This window comes from Salvelinus fontinalis, chromosome 11, assembly GCF_029448725.1.
Source record: "Salvelinus fontinalis isolate EN_2023a chromosome 11, ASM2944872v1, whole genome shotgun sequence".
Classification (NCBI taxonomy): domain Eukaryota; kingdom Metazoa; phylum Chordata; class Actinopteri; order Salmoniformes; family Salmonidae; genus Salvelinus; species Salvelinus fontinalis.
Window position 1 is genome coordinate 38,230,045 of NC_074675.1, and position 14,484 is coordinate 38,244,528.

A 14,484-nucleotide genomic window follows, 5' to 3' on the forward strand; every position below is an offset into this window, starting at 1 on the left:
GGGGCAGCAGCTGTCGTGGAAATATTCAGTCAGTAATATTTCTCAAATACCGGAGCCTGTGAGTTCAAATAGACTTTTATTACAATATTATAAAAGCTGAGCTGGTTCATGAAAACAACTACTTTTCCAGTCTTGGCACACACTCTTTATACAGGTTACAATCTTACGTCACACACATAGTAACTCCTCTGTATGATTCAACCACTCTGGCATTTGGCCACCATTATCCTTTTTGCCTTGCACTAATTTTAGTTTGGTTTCCCCTGTTTCGAGACAAGTGCATAATAATGGTCCATTCAAAATCAAAACAAATTTCACACATATTATTTAGTATATGTAAAGACAAGATTAAATCAAGAATAGTCGATGGGTGACAATATTGACCTATAACTTGTGAATTATATATTATCACTTGTGAATGATGCCCAGCGTAAGGCAAGAAACAATGCCTTTTTTTCTCAACTTTTTCTAATCGTAGTCACTTAAGCTGTGATACAGCTTAAGTGGACAAATAACCTAAGTTAAGCACATTAATTAAGCACATTATTCCACTTCACTCTCTCCAAATCAATCATCAAGTTTGCAGACGACATGACAGTGGTAGGCTTGATTAAAAACAACGACGCGACAGCCTACAGGGAGGAGATGAGTGTGGTGTCAGGAAAATAACCTCTCACTCAACGTCAACAAAACAAAGGATATGACATTGGACTTCAGGAAACAGCAGAGGGATCACCCCCCTATCTACATCGACGGGACAGCATTGGAGAAGGTGGAAAGTTTTATGTTCCTCTGCGTACATATCACTGACAAACTGAAATGGACCATCCACACAGACAGTGTGGTGAAGAAGGCGCAACAGCATCTCTTCAACCTCAGGAGGCTGAAGAAATTTGGCTTGTCACCTAAAACCCTCACAAACTTTTGCAGATGCACAATTGAGAGCATCCTGTCGGGCTATATCACCGCCTGGAACGGCAACTGCACCGCCCACAACCACAGGGCTCTCCAGAGGGTGGTGCGGTCTGCACAAAGCATCATCGGGGCAAACTAACTGCCCTCGAGGAGACCTACAGCACCCGATGTCACAGGAAGGCCAAAAAGATCATCAAGTACAACAACCACCCGAGCCACTGCCTGTTCACCCTGCTACCATCCAGAAGGCGAGGTCAGTACAGGTGCATCAAAGCTGGGACCGAGGGATTGAGAAATAGCTTCTATCTCAAGGCCATCAGACTGCTAAACAACAAACACTAACTCAGAGAGGCTGCTGCATACATTGAAACCAAATCACTGGACACTTTAATGAATGGATCACTAGTCACTTTAAACAACGCCACTTTAAATAATGCCATTTTAATCATGTTTACATATCTTACATTACTCATATCACATGTATATAATGTATTTTATACCATCTACTGCACCGTGCCTATGCCGCTCGGCCATCGCTCATCCATATACTTGTATGTACATATTCTCATTCACCCCTTTAGATTTATGTGTATTAGGTAGTTGTTGGGGAATGAAAAACAGACTGAAAAACAGCTTCTATCTCAAGGCCATCAGACTGTTAAACAGTCATCTCTAGCATAAAGAGGCTGCTGCCTACATACAGACTTGAAATAATTGGCCACTTTAATAAATGTAACACTGGTCACTTTAATAATGCCACTTTAATAATGTTTACATATCTTGCATTACTCATCTCATATGTATTCTATACTATCTATTGCATCTTAGTCTATGCCGCTCTGACATTGCTCATCCATATATTTATATATTTTTATTCCATTCCTTTACTTAGATTTGTGATATTAGGTATTTGTTGTGGAATTGTTAGATATTGCTGCACTGTCGGAACTAGAAGCACAAGTATTTCGCTACACTCGCAATAACATCTGCTAACCATGTGTATGTGACCAATAAAATTTGATTTGATTTGGTGTAGAGCCTAACTGGCATACATAAGCAGCGTGTAAAGTTCCAAGTTTGGGGAAGATAATTTTCACCATAAAAATGCACCTTTATAATAAAAGCATTACATGCATAATCGCATTTGCAGTCACTTTTGATAATGGTGTTTTCCTTCTAATGGAACGTTTGCGCTTATAGCCTACTGCTGTGTGCGCATTGCTGCGCTTATAATGTGAAGAAATAGCCTAATAGTTTATCAACATTTTAAGTCAAATGTTCTGATCTGTTGTGTCAGTCTCATTGTGTAAAAAAGTTTTTGTTGATGCTAGTGATTGTATTAATTTGGGATCTATCGCATCACACAACTGTCCCAGACTGCGCACAGAATAGAATAGGTCAACTTTTGCTCGTGCTTTTGCTGTTCGTTAGGCTTACTCATCTTGTTGGCTGACGAAAAGTAAATGTGGACGGTACTTCCAATATCTTTAATATGCACTTCGGAATTGGATAAGGACGAGCGCAGTTGCGTCCCTGATGTGTCTGTCTTCACTTGTAGCCTGTGAGAAAAACCTGATCACGTGATGGAGAGCCATGTGAGTGAGAGGTGCTTCGGAGCACGCAGCACTCAGGAAGAAGGGAATTATAATTATAATATTCAGCCTAAGGGCACAACGGCCACTGGCCGCAAAAGGCATGGATTATTTTAGGGGGCATTACGGCCACACAAAGGGGATGGCACCGGGAAATTCGAGGTATTATCAAGTGCTTGTCAAATTGTGAATAAGTGACTGGTGTAGTGTGTATAGCCTGCGCAAAAAAAACAAAGCAGAACTCATGCCTTTCATGCGACTTTTTGCAAATCATCATTAGAGTCGCATTATGCATTTATTAAAAGTCAACACATATAGCCCAACGTTTGTAGAATAACTAAAGTTACATTAATAACTGTAAATTAAGCATATAAGAGTACCTATTTCTTTGTTAACCGCTCAACACAGAATAACCGCATGTGCGCACTCCCTCAGATCGTTTAGAGAAAATATCCTTTCTTTTATTCAGCTATGTTCAATTGTATTCTTCATACTATAAAATAATGCCATGGACTTCTATGCAAATCTTGTCTCCTAAATGAACTAGTGTAGCCCACAGCCATATGGCATAGCCAGATGAGGACCTAACACAAGGACAACTCAAAGTATATTATTCTGTTCTTCTGAAATAGACTACATTTTCTTTATATACCGCCACAGCCCTAGTCAAGACACCTGGGTGTTCCCTGCCAATATATTATATCATAGTCATTGTCTCTCTCCACCCATCTTATAGTAATGTGTGTGTGTGCGCGTGTGTGTGTGCGTGCGTGCGTGTCGGCGGCGTGTGTGTATAGGAGTCAGGATGCCTGGGTGTCCAAGCTGTTCTCTTCAGACAGGAAGTCCCAGACCATGCCTGTGATGCGCTGCAGAGCCGGCCTAATGCAGAGCAGGCTTCAGCAGTTCAGCACCATGGATACCTCTCTCACACTCAACATAGGTAAATGAGTATGATGCTATCCCTTCCCAATTCCCTCTCTCAAACTGTAAGTTTGCACATACAGTTGAAGTCGGACGTTTACATACACTTAGGTTGGAGTCATTAAAACTTGTTTTTTCAACCACTCCACAAATTTCTTGTTAACAAACTGTAGTTCTAGCAAGTCAGTTAGGACATCTACTTTGTGCGTGACACAAGACATTTTTCCAACAATTGTTTACAGACAGATTATTTCAGTTATAATTCACAGTATCACAATTCCAGTGGGTCAGAAGTTTAAATGCACTAAGTTGACTGTGCCTTTTAAACAGCTTGGAAAATCCCAGAAAATTATGTCATGGCTTTAGAAGCTTCTGATAGGCTAATTGACATCATTTGAGTCATTTGGAGGTGTACCTGTGGATGTATTTCAAGGCCTACCTTCAAACGCAGTGACTCTTTGCTTGACATCATGCTTGACATCATGGGAAAATCAAAAGAAAACAGCTAAGACCACAGAAAATAAATTGTAGACCACAAGTCTGGTTCATCCTTGGGAGCAATTTCCAAACGCCTGAAGGTACCACGTTCATCTGTATAAACAATAGTATGCAAATATAAACACCATGGAACCACACCGCCGTCATACCGCTCAGGAAGGTGACGCGTTCTGTCTCCTAGAGATTAAGGTACTTTGGTGCGAAAAGTGCAAATCAATCCCAGAACAACAGCAAAGGACCTTGTGAAGATGCTGGAGGAAACAGGTACAAAAGTATCTATATCCACAGTAAAACAAGTCCTATATCGACGTAACCTGAAAGGCCGCTCAACAAGGAAGAAGCCACTGCTCCAAAACCCCCATAAAAAAGCCAGACTCCGGTTTGCAACTGCACATGGGGACAAAGATTGTCCTTTTTGGAGATGAAACAAAAACAGAACTGTTCGCCATAATGGCCATCGTTATGTTTGGAGAAAAAGGGGGGGCCTTGCAAGCCGAAGAACACCATCCCAACCGTGAAGCACGGGGGTGGCAGCATCATGTTGTGGGGGTGCTTTGCTGCAAGAGGGACTGGTGCACTTCACAAATAGATGGCATCATGAGGCAGGAAATTATGTGGATATATTGAAGCAACATCTCAAGACGTCAGTCAGGAAGTTAAAGCTTGGTCACAAATGTGTCTTCCAAATGTACAATTATCCCAAGCATATTTCCAAAATTGTGGCGAAATGGCTTAAGGACAACAAAGTCAAGGTATTGGAGTGGCCATCACAAAGCCCTGACCTCAATCCTATAGAAAAGGAGGCCTATACCAACCTGACTCAGTTACACCAGCTCTGTCAGGAGAAATGGGCCAAAATTCACCCAATGTTTTGTGGGAAGCTTGTGGAAGGCTACCAGAAACGTTTGACACAAGTAAAACAATTTAAAGGCAATGCTACCAAATACTAATTGAGTGTATGTAAACTTCTGACCCACTGGGAATGTGATAAAAGCTGAAATAAATCATTATCTCTACTATTATTCTGACATATCACCTTCTTAAAATACAGTGGTGATCCTAACTGACCTAAAACAGGTAATTTTTACTAGGATTAAACATCAAGAATTGTGAAAAGCTGAGTTTAAATGTATTTGGCTAAGGTGTATGTAAACTTCCAACTTCAACTGTATACTGTACTTACTTCTTAAACCATAATATAGGCTTGCAAAGTAGCCATTGAATATGGTGATTCTCCTTTAAACTTGCCATCCACCAGCTTTTCAAGCTTAATAATGTCAAAATACGTTCGGTACTTACCAAAGAATGGAGTTTCGCTAAGCAACTATCGTCATTACTGCCTTTCCACCTGGTATGTACTTCCATAAAAGGTCTAAATAAAAAGTTACATGCAGCTGAAAAAATGCCTGTCTGGAAAGAATTTAAAATTAAAATAAAAATGTTGTAGGTGTGAATTAGCCAACTCTTCTGCACGTCCAGCAATACACTAAATAAAGCCTATCTAGAAATATACAATAACTGTAAAAACATACCCTATATTGTCTACTGAATCTATTATATATTATTGCATTTTGTGTAACGCAGGTGAAACAACAGATTGATATGACATTCATACAGTGTTGTAGGTGATCAAATCAATGACCTTTCCTGCTGCTGGATCAGCCGACCTGTGCGTGGCAGTAATGAATGATTTTATTGGAGGTGCAGAAGAGGTGGAGTTGGTGCATGCACACTTGCAAAAAAAAAAAAGACTGCTTCTTTCCAGACAAGGCATTTTTCCGGTTGCATGTGACTTTTTATTTAGACCTTTGTTGGAACTACATACCGAGCGAAAACAGCAGTAATGACGATAGTTGCTGAGCAGAATTAATTGGTAAGTATGGCAAGTTGAATGGCTGCTTCCATGGCTTAAAGGAGAATTGCCATATTCAACGTCTCCTGTAAGCCCAGATTGTGGTTCACTCGCTGCTATAGCTTGACTATGAGCCCTCCAAAACATATACTATAGATTTACATAATATCATTCAGTTACATAATGATATTCACTATACACTGTCTTCTCTTACACTCTTATTTAGGTGCTACTCTGATATACAATTCACTGTCCCAATTTTGATACTGAGCCATCCCAATATTCCACTGTAGTATATGGCCTGTAGATGTCCTCTGACTCTCTCTCTCTCTCCTTCCTGGTGTGTGGTCCCAGGGGCTGGTCCCTCGGAGGCAGAGGTCCACCACCAGGCTGTGTTGGAGGGTAATATCTCTACTGAGGCCTGCCTCAGTGTACTGGACGTCCTCTCACACTTCACTCAGTGCTTCAAGGTCAGTAATAGACCTCTTTATTGACTACATGACCTGACCAAAAACAATTCCAAGCCCTAGTTATGGACTACTTCAAATTCAAATGATGTTGCATCAGATCATGTGAATGATTTTTTTGGTATTTGAAAACTATATAGATTTTTTTGTGTGGATCCATTGATTGACTGATTGATTGTCCTCAGAACCAGCTGCTGGACAGCGACGGCCAAAATCCCCTGATGAAGAAGGTTTTTGACATCTATCTGAACTTTCTGAAAGTCGGCCAATCAGAGGCTGCCCTCAAACACGTCTTCGCCTCCCTCCGGGCTTTCATCAACAAGGTGGGAACAAAAAGACTCATAACTTTAAAGGCTGGAGATAACAAAAGTAATCAGGTGATTTATAGATGGAAAATAGGCCCAGGTGCTCAAATTGCAGTCTCATTGATTACGGATTAAATATGGATTTTTGCTATGGCTTATTAAATGCTTGTTTTAATGTACTTCATTACTACATACAATGTATACTATATATAAACACTGAATATTGATATTATTACCAAAATACTGCTTGCCTCGTAACGTTGGTATTTTGTTGTTGTCAGTTCCCAGCGGCGTTGTTCAAGGGCCGCGTGACTCTGTGTGCGGCTCTGTGCTACGAGGTTCTGAAGTGCTGTGTGTCTAAGATGGGTCTGATGCGGGCCGAGGCCTCCGCTCTGCTCTACCTGCTGATGAGGAACAACTATGAGTACACCAAGAGGAAGACCTTCCTACGCACTCACCTACAGGTCAGATACAACATCCCCCTGAACGGCAAGGAACTGCCAACTGTCATCGATTGTTTAGTCAACTGCACAATGCAATGCTGATTCTGTTATTGTATCATCAGCAGTCCATCACTGTTATGATTATGTAATCAAAACACTTCAACTAAACACTATCCCCAAGGTCATTAGTCCTCGCTGTGCAGTTTCAGCTATTAATCATTAATCATAACTCCCCTCACACAGATATATTTAATGTTCACACAAACATAAACAGTTACTATGAACAGTTAGTAGGAAAGGCTATAGAACAGCTGGAAACTGAACTCAATGCAGATTTGACATCACAGTACTTAGATTGCTTTGATAATCTGACCAAAGAATGTGAATTAAATACAGACCGCCTGTTTAGTTTCCTAACCTCCACTAACAATCGGTTAAGTGTCAGAGACCTACTCCATGCTTTCACAAAGTGTCACGGGACTCATATCTACCACATCATCCATGGTGAAGTTAGTCACTGATTCCAATTTCCATCCCATAACGCATCCATTTGATGGAGGGGTTGTGTTCACATCTGTTCCCCTTTCCACTCTTCCTATTTCCTGGTCCAGATCATCATCGCGGTGAGCCAGCTGATCTCAGACGTGGCGCTGACTGGCAGCTCCCGCTTCCAGGAGTCCCTCTCCATCATCAACAACTTTGCCAACAGCGACAAAGCAATGAAGGTAACAGTTAGGAAAAGCTTGGCATGTGTATTTGTTGTAGGTGGTTATGACTTAAGTTTAGCTCCCAGGGTTACGGAATTGCTAGGCTTTATCTCGTAAGGCCGACATGGTCTTGAGTCTCCATCATCAACAACAGCGACAACAGTCACGAAAACTTTAAGGTAACCCTACAATAGAATATTATAATATGTAAGCAGAGGTCCGCTTTAGACCCTTTCTAACTACCAAACCTGTGTGCAAATATAGTTTGTTTTCCTTCGGACTGTGGTGAGTCGGACTGTGGTGACTCGGACTGTGGTGACTCGGACTGTGGGGGGTTTCATTCCCTTGGGTCTGTCCTTTGCCCAGTAGATACTGTACCTCTTCCATCTTCATTCAACAACTAGTTCTCCAACAGTGACAAAGCAGCTGTGGGATGAAGCTAACCTAGTATAGAGTACAGACAGTCCTGCTGTAGGCAGCGTCAGAACCACAGAGACAGTGTGGGACTCCCATAATGAGGTTCAAAGGTGTGTCAATGAGACAGATATACTGCACTGTCTGTGGTTCTTTCATGAGTCATACTGCAGTTTGTTTATCTTCTTGGGTTGTTCCTCTGTCAAATATTAACTTTATTGTTGACTTGGAAAGAGAGATTTCAACATAAGATGTGTACATGATCGAAGTCTTGCTGCAGTCGGTAATATGTTGAAATGCATATCTGTCTGAGTTGTTTAAGACTCGTGTTAACTCCCAGAGCTAGCCTAATGCATAGGCTTTAGCTCATTGGGCTAATGCAGTCTTGAGTCAAATCAAATTGTATTTGTCACATACACAGGGTTAGCAGATGTTAATGTGAGTGTAGCGAAATGCTTGTGCTTCTAGTTCCGACAATGCAGTAATAACCAATGAGTAATCTAACCTAACAATTTCACAACAACTACCTTATACACACAAGTGTAAAGGGATGGAGAATATGTACATAAAAATATATGAATGAGTGATGGTACAGAACAGCATAGGCAAGATGCAGTAGATGGTATAGTGTACAGTATATACATATGAGATGAGTAATGTAGGGTATGTAAACATTTTATTAAGTGGCATTGTTTAAAGTGGCTAGTGATATGTTTTTTACATCAATTTTTCCATTATTAAAGTGGCTGGAGTTGAGTCAGTATGTTGGCAGCAGCCACTCAATGTTACTGGTGGCTGTTTAACAGTCTGATGGCCTTGAGATAGAAGCTGTTTTTCAGTCTCTCGGTCCCCGCTTTGATGCACCTGTACTGACCTCGCCTTCTGGATGATAGTGGGGTGAACAGGCAGTGGCTCGGGTGGCTCTTTATGGCCTTCCTGTGACATCGGGTGGTGTAGGTGTCCTGGAGGGCAGGTAGTCGAGGGAAGGTAGTCGAGCAGATAACCATGATTGGATGCCTTGTGATTTTGCCTGTGACTACACTTTAGTCTCACTGGATGAGAGCACCTGCTAAATGACTCCGATGCAAATGCACTATGAAGAATGGGAACTGTGTTCTGGATTGTACCCTTTTTTCAATTTTCGCCTAAAATGACATACCCAAATCTAACTGCCTGTAGCTCAGGCCCTGAAGCAAGGATATGCATATTCTTGATACCATTTGAATGGAAACACTTTGAAGTTTGTGAAAATGTGAAATTAATGTTGGAGATAATAACATATTAGATCTGGTAAAAGATAATGCAAACAAAAAAACAGCATCCCGGAGTCGCCTGTTCACTGTTGACGTTGGTGTTTTGCGGGTACTATTTAATGAAGCTGACAGTTGAGGATTTGTGAGGGGTCCTCAACTGGGATGCTGGCCTTCTAGGCAGAGTTGCAAAGAAAAAGCCATATCTCAGACTGGCCAATAAAAAGAAAAGATTAAGATCGGCAAAAGAACACAGACACTGGACAGAAGAACTCTGCCTAGAAGGCCAGCATCCTGGAGTCGCCTCTTCACTGTTGACGTTGAGACTGGTGTTTTGCGGGTACTATTTAATGAAGCTGCCAGTTGAGGACTTGTGAGGCGTCTGTTTCTCAAACTAGACACTCTAATGTACTTGTCCTCTTGCTCAGTTGTGCACCGGGGCCTCCCACTCCTCTTTCTATTCTGGTTAGAGCCAGTTTGCGCAGTTCTGTGAAGGGAGTAGTGCACAGCGTTGCACCAGATCTTCAGTTTCTTGGCAATTTCTCACATGGAATAGCCTTCATTTCTCAGAATAAGAATAGACCGACGAGTTTCAGAAGAAAGTGCTTTGTTTCTGGCCATTTTGAGCCTGTAATCGAAACCCACAAATGATGATGCTCCAGATTCTCAACTAGTCTAAAGAAGGCCAGTTTTATTGCTTCTTTAATCAGAACAACAGTTTTCAGCTGTGCTAGCATAATTGCAAAAGTGTTTTCTAATGATCAATAGCCTTTTAAAGTTATAAACTTGGATCAACTAACACAACGTGCCATTGGAACACAGAAGTGATGGTTGCTGATAGTGGGCCTCTGTATGCCTATGTAGATATTCCATCAAAAATCTGCCGTTTCCAGCTACAATACTCATTTACAACATTAACAATGTGTACACTGTATTTCTGATCAATTTGATGTTATTTTAATTAATGGACAAAATAATTTTTATTTTCTTTCAAAAACAAGGACATTTCTAAGTGATCCCAAACTTTTGAACGGTAGTGTATATAAATACATTTTTTATATATATATATGTTCCTTTATTATTTCCCACAAACCCTACCACCCCTCCTCTAATTGGAGTAAACTATTTAACAACCACACCTCTAATTGGAGTAAACTATTTAACAACCACACTTAGGCTTCTACTTCCAGCTTATACATACTATATACATTTTACGGATATAGTTATATTTTGTTTTTAGTCCTATTTAGTTCTGTTTGCCATATATTTTCAACTGTGCTATTTCATAGAGGTTCTGAACCTATGTACATTTTACAAACACAATATATTTTATAATTATCTTGTTGTTATTAGACCCACCCTTCAGCTCCATTCAACCCCTCCCATATTTCTCTTAACACCATCCATATTGGATTTCTATTTGCCATATATTTTTCATCTGTGCTTTGATGCATCACAAAAGTACTGAACCTTTCTATTCTCATAGTTTCTACAGATTGTAAATTAAAGATAAACATTTTTGCTAAAAGTATTATTATATTATTGATCGATTGACTATGACTTTTCAAATTTAATTACATTTTAACCTTTATTTAACTAGGCAAGTCAGTGAAGAACAAATTCTTATTTTCAATGACTGCCTAGGAACAGTGGGTTAACTGCCATGTTCAGGGGCAGAACGACAGATTTTTACCTTGTCAGCTCGGGGATTCGATCTTGCAACCTTCCGGTTACTAGTCCAACGCTCTAACCACTAGGCTACCTGCCACCCTAAATCACCCAGTATTGCTATCTTCAGTGTTAGCTCCAGGTAAATGTTGCAATTCTTCAGCCATTCCTGGACCTGTAACCAAAAACAAGCTACATATGGAAAGTATCAATATAAATGATCTAATGACTCTGCCTCCTCGCAGAAAAATCTGCAGAGCTGGGAAGGTTGTATCCCCCATATATATAACATTCTATTGATTGCAAGAATTTTGTATAATCATTTAAATTGAAAAATTCAAAGTTTTAAATCCAGCGTTGTTTTGCGTGTCAATTCATAATCCATGTGCCATGGAATCGTTACATCGAAAATATCTTCCCAACTATTTTGCAATCTACAGTATATGGCACAGCTGTAAATGTTTTGGTCCTTAAATGAATCTGGTATATATTTTTATTTATCACAATTTTCTTTAACCAATTTTGGTCTTTAATGCAGGGCCGACAGACAACTTCCTTACTTTTCCCCCCTTCCACTTGCCTCTTCCATTTTTGCGGCAATGCTGCAATTAGTTGGTTGTCATTTTGGGTAGAGCAGACATTTCCATATATTTTTGTTAGCTGCATGTGTGACATAACTCTGGCCCATTTTTATTTTGCCCTGTTTATCAAAAGTGTTGGAAAAACTTGTCAATAATCGACTGACTGGCTTTCTTGATGTCTATAGTATTCTCTCTGGTATGCAATCTGGTTTCCGCTCAGGTTATGGATGTGTCACTGCAACCTTAATGGTCCTAAATTATGTTATCATTGCCCTTGATTCTAAGCAATGTTGTTCTGCTATTTTTATTGACATGGCCAAAGCTTTTGAAACGGTAGACCATTCCATTCTAGTGGGCTGGCTAAGGAGTATTGGTATCTCTGAGGGGTCTTTGGCCTGGTTTGCTAACTACCTCTCAAAGAGTGCATTGTATAGTCAGAAAATCTGCTGTCTCAGCCAATGCCTGTCACCAAGTGAGTGACAGGCAGAGCTTGAGGTAGTCACGTCATACAAGTACTTGGGAGTATGGCTAGACGGTGCACTGTCCTCTCAGCACATAAAGCTGCAGGCTAAAGTTAAATCTAGGTTTCCTCTATTGTAATCGCTCCTCTTTCACCCCAGCTGCCAAACTAACCCTGATTCAGATGACCATCCTAACCGTGCTAGAATACAGAAACATAATTATAGATCAGCAAGTAAGGGTGCTCTCGAGCAGCTAGATGTTCTTTACCATTCGGCCATCAGATTTGCCAACAATGCTCCTAAGAGAACACATCACTGCACTCTACACTCCTCTGTAAACTGTTCATCTCTGTATACCTGTCGCAAGACCCACTGCCTCACTCCCGCCTATCTGAGACATCTACTGCAGCCCTCATCCTCCACATACAACACCCATTCTGCCTGTCACATTCTGTTATAGGTCCCCAAAGCTTCGCTGCAGCTAGTGACTGGAACGAGCTGCAACAAACACTCAAACTGGACAGTTTTATCTCAATCTCTTTGTTCAAAGACTCAATCATGGACAGTCTTACTGACAGTTGTGGCTGCTTTGCGTGATGTATTATTGTCTCTACCTTCTTGCGCTTTGTGCTGTTGTCTGTGCCCAATAATGTTTGTACCATGTTTTGTGCTGCTACCATGTTGTGTTGCTACCATCTTGTTGTCATGTTGTGCTGCTACCATGCTGTGTTGTCATGTGTTGCTGCCTTGCTATGTTGTTGTCTTAGGTCTCTATGTAGTGTTGTCTCTCTTGTTGTGATGTGTCCTATCTCTCTTGTTGTTTTGTCCTATATTTATGTTATTTATTATTTTTTTATATATATATTTTCTTTGTATTTAAATGTTACATTTTTTTTAATTAATTTGTGAATTTATTTATTTATTTATTTTAAATCCCAGCCCCCGTCCCAGCTGGAGGTCTTTTGCCTTTTGGTAGGCCGTCATTGTAAATAAGAATTTGTTCTTAACTGACTTGCCTAGTTAAATAAAGGTTAAATAAATGTTTTAAAACATTTTAAACTCCACCAGTCCTATTTATGATATAATTTACAAAGATTATACCTTTTTTTAAATGTTATCAAAAAATAACATTTTTTTATCAACTAGTATAGTTGAGTTTAAACCACAATATTTGTTGTATTATTTGTTCTTTCTTTTCTGGTGGATTAAACTGAAATTGCGCCTCTATGGCTTTGCTATAGTTTTCCTATTCTGTTCCCCCTTTTATTGGAGTGTCAGAAAGTATGGATGCCATTTCATGGGTGGTTATTTCTAGGCCTCTCTCGATGGTGTCTATAGTGTTTAGATTTCCTCACTCATGGCTCTAACACACGCCCTCTATTAACAATTTTTCAAAGTAATGATACTTGTCAGGCAACGTAGACCTTGTATTACAACCAATACTGAAGCGTCTGCCAATTTACTACTGGAGAATACGGGAGACCTAATGTCTTATACCAGTGTCACGCTTCAAATATCCCTGTTGGTGACAACACACATTACCAAAATTATTCACAGTTGCCTTCCTATTTCCACATATGTCACGGTTCCCCACCCCAATAGGGCATAAACCAACCTCTCTCCTTATTGCTACTACTAATACACACAAATCATGTTCAAACAAGGTTAGAGTATCATGCTGCTTTTATAACCATGAATGTGGCTCTCCTCCAGAACTTATAGTTAACCTTCTATCACCATCCACATCCCCTCCTGTTATCCTTCTCAACCCAATTGAGATGGTTTGGGATGAGTTGGAGTGCAGAGTGAAGGAAAAGCAGCCAACAAGTGCTCAGCATATGAGGGAACTCCTTCAAGACTGTTAAAAAAGCATTCCTCGTGAAGCTGGTTGAGAGAATGCCAAGATTGTGCAACGCTGCCTCAAGGCAAAGGGTGGCTAATTTGAAGAATCTAAAATACATTTTAACACTTTTTTGGTTACTACATGATTCCATATGTGTTATTTCATAGTTTTTATGTCTTCACTATTATTCTACAATGTAGAAATTTGTAAAATAAAGAAAAACCCTTGAACCAGTCCAAACTTTTGACTGGTACTGTAAATATATGTGGGAACACATTCGATTGGAGAACCATCTAATGAGTAAACATTTAGTTCATCTGAAACATTCTTACGAGAGTTTAAAAACAACATCTATTTCATTTTTGCCCGTAATAAGCACAAGTTTTAAATCAGCAAGGGATTCCTACATACCTATAAAATCTGACTGTAGTTTTGACACAGCCAGATCAACAGTCGGGACAATAGCATACATACTGTATTCCTGCAACTACCTCCCCCTAACAAGCAACGTTTTAAAAACTTCTTAGGGCTGCACTCCCGTTAACGGGATCGATATGACAACAGCCA

At 40.2% G+C, this 14,484-nt stretch overlaps 1 protein-coding gene across 7 annotated transcripts in view; it reads left to right on the forward strand.

Annotated features, from left to right (window-relative positions):
• The window catches only part of LOC129865677 (dedicator of cytokinesis protein 11-like), a 118,041-nt gene that overhangs the window by 71,010 nt on the left and 32,547 nt on the right, over nt 1–14,484 (forward strand). For all 7 annotated transcript variants that reach the window (XM_055938626.1, XM_055938627.1, XM_055938628.1 and 4 more), the window contains 5 exons: nt 3,305–3,447; nt 6,133–6,248; nt 6,431–6,568; nt 6,832–7,014; nt 7,605–7,718. In XM_055938626.1, coding sequence (XP_055794601.1) covers nt 3,305–3,447; nt 6,133–6,248; nt 6,431–6,568; nt 6,832–7,014; nt 7,605–7,718 — 694 coding nt within the window. The remainder of the gene's footprint in view (nt 1–3,304; nt 3,448–6,132; nt 6,249–6,430; nt 6,569–6,831; nt 7,015–7,604; nt 7,719–14,484) is intronic.